The 6,438-nt window shown below is 33.1% G+C and overlaps 1 protein-coding gene across 4 annotated transcripts; it reads left to right on the forward strand.

Moving 5' to 3' along the window:
* The first annotated feature begins 1,210 nt into the window (after positions 1-1,210).
* Positions 1,211-5,756, forward strand: LOC107852918 (E3 ubiquitin-protein ligase AIRP2). 4 transcript variants are annotated; one of them, XR_007045998.1, is made up of 7 exons: positions 1,260-1,635; positions 3,007-3,157; positions 3,237-3,315; positions 3,418-3,652; positions 4,685-4,915; positions 5,102-5,188; positions 5,389-5,756. XR_007045998.1 is itself a non-coding variant. In XM_047398277.1 (6 exons), exons 1-5 carry the CDS (start codon positions 1,571-1,573, stop codon positions 4,893-4,895), a joined length of 741 nt encoding a protein of 246 aa, XP_047254233.1. In that variant the 5' UTR covers positions 1,260-1,570; the 3' UTR covers positions 4,896-4,915; positions 5,102-5,756. The 4 variants fall into 4 exon arrangements, 3 of the variants coding, with proteins under 3 accessions (XP_016553438.2, XP_047254233.1, XP_047254232.1); XM_047398277.1 differs by having other exon boundaries at positions 5,102-5,756; XM_016697952.2 differs by lacking the exon at positions 5,389-5,756 and having other exon boundaries at positions 1,211-1,635; positions 3,237-3,303; positions 4,685-5,262.
* Positions 5,757-6,438: the final 682 nt, after the last annotated feature.

Below are 6,438 nucleotides of genomic sequence, written 5' to 3' on the forward strand. Positions count from 1 at the left end.
CTGAAATTCGAAATATATCGAATTGGATTGGTTATGAAGTACCACATCTTAGTGCAATTGATGCACTCATATACCTTGCAAATACTACAAGGCCTATAGCCTTTTCAGTCAATTTGTTGGCAAAGTATATTTTTGCTCCTACTATGAGACATCAAAATGGGATAAAACACATGGGCTTGTTTTATTCTAAAGATTGCAGTCTCAATCTTATTGGTTATGCTGATGTTGGGTGCTTATCTGACCCGCATAAAGCTCGGTCTCAAATGGGCTATGTGTTCATATGTGGTGGTACTACCATATCTTGGAGATATACAAAGCAGTATATCGTAGCCACTTCATCGAATTATGCTGAGATAATAACTATTCATGAAACAAGCCGAGAATGTGTATGGTTAAGGTCTATAATACATCTCATTCAAGAAAAATGTGGTGTAAAATGTAACAATCTACCCACAATTTTATACAGAGATATTTCAGCATACATAGCACATCTTAAGGGGGGGTTCATAAATGGAGATAGAACGAAACACATTTTGCCAAAGCTTTTCTACATAGATCAACTATAAAAGAATGATGATATCAACGTGCAACAGATTTATTCAAGTGAAAATGTGGCTGAATTATTCACCAAGTCTTCTCCAATTACAACTTTTAAGAAGATGGTGCACAAAATCGGGATGCAAAGATTCAAGGATGTTCTCGTTAGGGGAGTTAATATGCGTTGTACTCTTGTAATGTTTTTAATGAGGCAGCCAATATGTGTATTGTTAGAAATGTGTACTCTTTTTCCTTCACTAGATTTTTTTTTCTACTGGATTTTTTCTAGTAAGGTTTTAACGAGGCATATTATCTATCTAGACATTCAAGGGGGAGTGTTATAAATGTATTTACATTATAGTGAATATCTATCAAGAACTAATTTGATATCTGTTAGGATTTGAAGCATCTTAGGAGTAAATTTTTCCTATAAATAGAGGAGTTTTGTTCATTGTATTTACAATCTTATGATCTCTCATCCCTCAAGAGAAAAAATAAGAATCACTCTCTCTATTCTCTCTACTCTTCTTCTTTATTTTTTCTTATTTCATAATAAAATAGTTATTCTTTTAAGATATTATTAAAAAAAATTATTTTTTTTTAAAATGAATTAAGAAGGAAAGTAAACATTTTTTTTTTCAAACGGAGAAAATCTCATTATCAATATTGAACATTTTTCCTATCCAAATATTACTATTAAACAACGTAATTTTGAATAATTTGTATTCATAGCAGATTTTACTGGAAGAAGCGTGCGGTGCAAGTCAAATCTTTTGAGTGAGCAGCATCAGTAGCTCCCACCACCCCGCTCCAACTACCGACCCCCACCCCTCAACCTCCACACCCCATCGGATAATCTGCAGAATTCTTTTGATCCCTTTTCCAATAACGCCAAATAATAACAAACGCTTCACTCAAAACAGTATATAATAAAGTCGAATAGTTGTATCCAAACAGGCTTTTTTTTTTTTTTGGTAAAATTTGTTTTGTCTTGAGATTTTTTGTTGAATGGGAGTATATATTGTAGGGGGTGATGAAGAAGTCTTTTAAAGATTCACTTAAAGCACTTGAAGCTGATATTCAGCATGCTAATACTCTGTAAGTCTTCTCATATTCCTCTTTCATTCTTGCCCATTTTTTTATCTGCTCAATTAGTAGCGGAATCAGGACTTTCCCAAGGGAATCAAAATATAAAGAAGTAAATAAATAGCTTAATATTTGGAAGTTTGCTATCGTAGTTCCGCCCCTGCTTTTTTTTCTTTTGTTGAGTTAATTTTATCAGTTTTAACACCTTTTTGATCACTAATAGGTGGAATTTACCTCAAAAATTTTTTTATTTTGGTTTAAAATTTGGAATTTTATTTCTTTGCATTTGTTGTTGTAGCTTATCTTCCTGTCGGTTTATTCTTTCCTAGTAGAATTTCTGAAATGTTAAAACCCTTAATTTGGAAATTCAGTGTTATGTTGACTAATTATCGAGTGATTCTTTGTACTTTCTTCCTTGTGATTAGCTTGTTATTTTCCATAATTTTGTTTTTGATAACGGATCAGCTTATGGTCTCCTTTGACTAATTCTAGTGATCCCTACCACCTCCAACCAACAACAATCTAATTCAGTCCATAAAGGCTAGAATAGATAGGAAAAAATCATGTTGCTTTTTTTGTTTTGTTGTCTTTTGACCTCGTGGTTCTCAACCCACTTGATTGATTACTAGGCCACACCCTTGTGTGCTTATTTTTCCATATTTTGGTAAAATATCTCCGAATATAATCGACAGTAAGCTGTTATATGGAAAAGAAGTTGATACTACTGATTGGATAAGAGTAACAGGAAAGAGTAACAGGGACCCTCTGCTTGAATTTTCTTCTGATATTTGAAGAAAGATTCATTTATCCTTTGTAATATTGGTATCTTGACCTATTAGCTGATATGTTCTGCTTCTGCAAAACTAGATTTGTAGGAAAAAACATTTTGTATTTTGAGAATCCCTCTCTTTGTATTGTATACACTATAATGTGTGACGGAGTGGATACCTCACAAGGGAAATCTTAGTAGCTTAGTTGGTTGGCTGGCTACCTGAACTTTCGCCTTATTGGTGAGGAGGGCTCGATTTCCCAACCTTGTAATCTCCTTCCCTTGCCACATTTTTTTTAAAAAAGTGGATACCTCACACTTGTTACCCCACACATGTAATACAAGTAGTTTTTCATTAAAAACTAAATAAATAAAGAGATAATAAGTGCCTTTGTTAATCCCAAGTATGGATCCGCCTGTAAATCACACTATAATACAAGATCAATCCATTTTATGTATATAGAGTTGATGATGCCTGATGGAAATTCATAAGTTGAAAATTCTGCCTCGCCAACTGGTTACCCCCTCCCTGAAAATAAGAATTTTCTGCCCTATTTGTTCGAAGATTTTTCAGTGGAAAATTGGGACATGACCGACTTCTTTGAGATATTCAGGGCTTCAGATTATCCAAGAGAGTATGATGGTGCTAGCTTTCAGATGAGACTATCATACAGTCCTTGTGCCCAATTTTTTCTGTTTCTTGTTCAGTGGACTGACTGTCACTTTGCTGGTGCTCTAGGATTGCTTAGGATTCTTATTTATAAGGTAAAATTTCCCATTTTTCTTGTTGTATCGTCTTTCAGCTTTCTTGGTCATGAAAGTTGCCATATGATGTTTATTGCAGGCTTATGAGGATGGTAAGACAGGCATGTATATTCACGAGAGAAAAGCTAGTATAAAACAGTTCTATGGTGCGTCAACTTGGAAGTTTTTATTTAGTCTCCTCAAATTACGTCGTAGGGCATTTTAATTTCTTTAATTTCTTAGATTTATGGTGTTCATCGAGTTTAGTTTCCATTGAACAGGTGTGATATTTCCCTCTTTATTGCAACTTCAAAGAGGAATCACAGACATTGACGATAGGAAGCAGCGAGAGATATGCGCAACCAAATACAGAAGACGTGATGAGACGAACAAAGGTAAGCTGTCTGAAATCGAAATAGAGAGGGAGGAGGAATGTGGTATTTGCATGGAGATGGATACAAAGGTCGTCTTGCCCTCCTGCAATCACTCTTTATGCATGAAGTGTTACAGAAATTGGTGGGCCAACTTATCCAATTTGTTAGATTTACCTTTCTATTACTTCGTGCATACTGTATAGTTTAGTAAGTGGTATGCTTAAACAATCTTTTTGACTCTGGTCAGTTTTGACTTTGCGTTAGCTAGCACCCTGCATACAATGTTATGTACTCTGAGGGAAGGAACCAAAAATAAAAATTAATTGTTCAGGAAGCTTTTGGGTTCTGAATTATCATTAACTGCCAGATCATTGCATGATTCTTTTTTTGATTGAACGCATGGATTGAATATATTATATACTTTTACTTGATATACCTGTCTTTAATGATGGACTCATAAAGTATGCAGATACTCACAAACTTTATCACCCATGAGATTTTGTAGTCCAGCAATGCATTTTGAAGTTTTTTTTTTTTTTTTTTTTTTTTTGGCTTAATGTAAACAAGTACCTACTTTGAGCCAGGGTGGAGCTAGAGGGGCTTAAGGGGGGTTCATCTGAAATCCTATTGCCCGAAAATCTCAATATATATATAATGCATTTTTTTGTTTGGGTATATATATAGTAGATAATGAACTCTATTGGTGAAAATTCTGCTTTGAGCAGTACTGCGGACAAGTATGGAAGGGTATTAGTAGTCCACTTGGTTAACTATCATATGGCTTGATACGCCTCTGGGAGACTTTTATCCATATTTCTGCATTAGTAACTTAGATAAAATTGGTGAAGCATCTCTTGAAGAATTTCTTGGTGAGACAAAAGTGTTCTGTTTATTTGGATTCTACTTGTATTAATGGGTGATTCAGGTAAGGTAGATTTTCTTGCAGTGACAAGTCTTAACGTAATTGGTGAGGAGAATTATTCTTATTGGTCTCTGCGAGGCCTTTCTGCTTACCGCGTATTATCATGGTATTCAGAGGGAAAAACAGGAGAATTGTTGTTATGCTCTCGTTATAGGACTCTTGCATCTGCACTACAATAGCTTTTCTATTTTCTATGTTGTATAATAAGTTTTTCTACTTGAATAATCTATCTATGTTGCATGATTTCTATAGGCGTGCCCGATCTCAGTCATGCCCTTTCTGTCGAGACAGTCTCAAAAGGGTGAATTCTGGAGAGCTTTGGATCTACACCAACTTATGTGATATCAAAGACTTGTCTGCTATAATGAGGGAAAATATGAAGAGGCTTCTCATGTACATTGAAAAATTGCCCGTCATCTATCCAGATCCAGCACTTGTCTCTTATCATGCTCCTCATTATTGATGATGAAATCTGTAGGTTAGGTAGGTCGTACATACAAGTCATTCTGTTTGCACATAAATTTTTTCGAACTTTCACATATATACAGTTTGCTGGTCATTGCCAGCAAGTCTTGATATGTTAATTGCCCCATAGTTTTAACTTTCATTTTTTGTCGTCTTCCTGTTTGGTTTCGTGGCTATCTCATGCTATTTCCAATTAATGTTCAGCGCCAGAAGAAACTTCTCCCGGTGCTGCTAACAATTCAATGAATGATAATAGTCTGACCAAAAGTGTCAACTGTGACACTGATCTAGGTAAGAATCGTAGTTCAGACAGGCTACCAAGTAAGTGTAAGAAGGCATTCTTTCTATAAACATGTATATGTCTATCTCTATTTTGTGTATTTTTTCTTAAAAGAGAGGAGAAGCTAATCCACCAAGTCCACTGCAGCCATCTTTAAAAGATTGCAATCCAACAGAGATAAAACCTAATCTAGTGTTTTATCCATCTCAAGGTAAATGCAATTGGAAAAGCAAATAGATAATACACGCTCTCATTGATGATCAGTCACAAAGGTAAATGCGAGCAGAAAAATTTGTCATAGAAGTATCAATTATCAAGAGTTGGCCTCACATCCTACAAGTAGTTTATTTTTCTTTTCAGCTGTCAATCTTGGATTTTATTTGCTCATTCAATAATTTCTCTTTCCTAGTTTCACATGATCCGAGTGGGCAACGTCCTCCTATATATAATAATTAGTAGTACTGAAATTAAGTTTTACATGATTTGAGCTGGCAACACCTTCCTATAATAATTAATGGTAACTTACATAAATTTCTGCATTTTTAAGTGATATAATATAAAATTTTGATTGTTTTGTTAATTACATTTTATCCCGGTTTTAAAATAGTGATACATATGTTATAAGGTGATTTATATAAAAAAAAATTGATACAGTTGAAACTGACAAAAATATTTATTGAAGGAAATAATAGATTTTCTTTATTCATTGTTCTTTTATTTAAGAAAAGATATTTAATTTTTCTCTAAAAAAGATTTAATTTAGATGTTTTAATTATGTTTCTCTTTCTTAAGAAAATAATAGATTCTCTTTTATTCATTTTATTATTTTATTTAAGGAAAGATATCTAATTTTTCTCCTTTTTTTTTTAGATTTAATTTAGGTGTTTTAATTATGTTTCTCTTTTTTCGTCTTTAATTATGAAAGATACATTTTTTTCCATCTTTTTTCTCCTTTTTCGTCTTTAATTTTAGTCTGCTTTTTTTAGATTTAATTTTAATTATGTTTTCAATTCTGCTTTTAGTCTTTTTTTGAAAAAATATTATTACTTTTATTTCCTACACTGACTACACCATTACCTTTCATTAATAACATGTGAATCATCCAATAATTAAAATAAATAATTGTATCTATCATATAAATCACCATAATACCATATATATGAATGAGAAAATTTTAGAAATAACAACTATAGAGCCTTAATTATAACTTTTATAGCAACGGTTTTAAAATTACGAAAAATAGCAAGTTGTATTATGTATT

Source organism: Capsicum annuum, chromosome 10 (assembly GCF_002878395.1).
Source record: "Capsicum annuum cultivar UCD-10X-F1 chromosome 10, UCD10Xv1.1, whole genome shotgun sequence".
Lineage (NCBI taxonomy): Eukaryota > Viridiplantae > Streptophyta > Magnoliopsida > Solanales > Solanaceae > Capsicum > Capsicum annuum.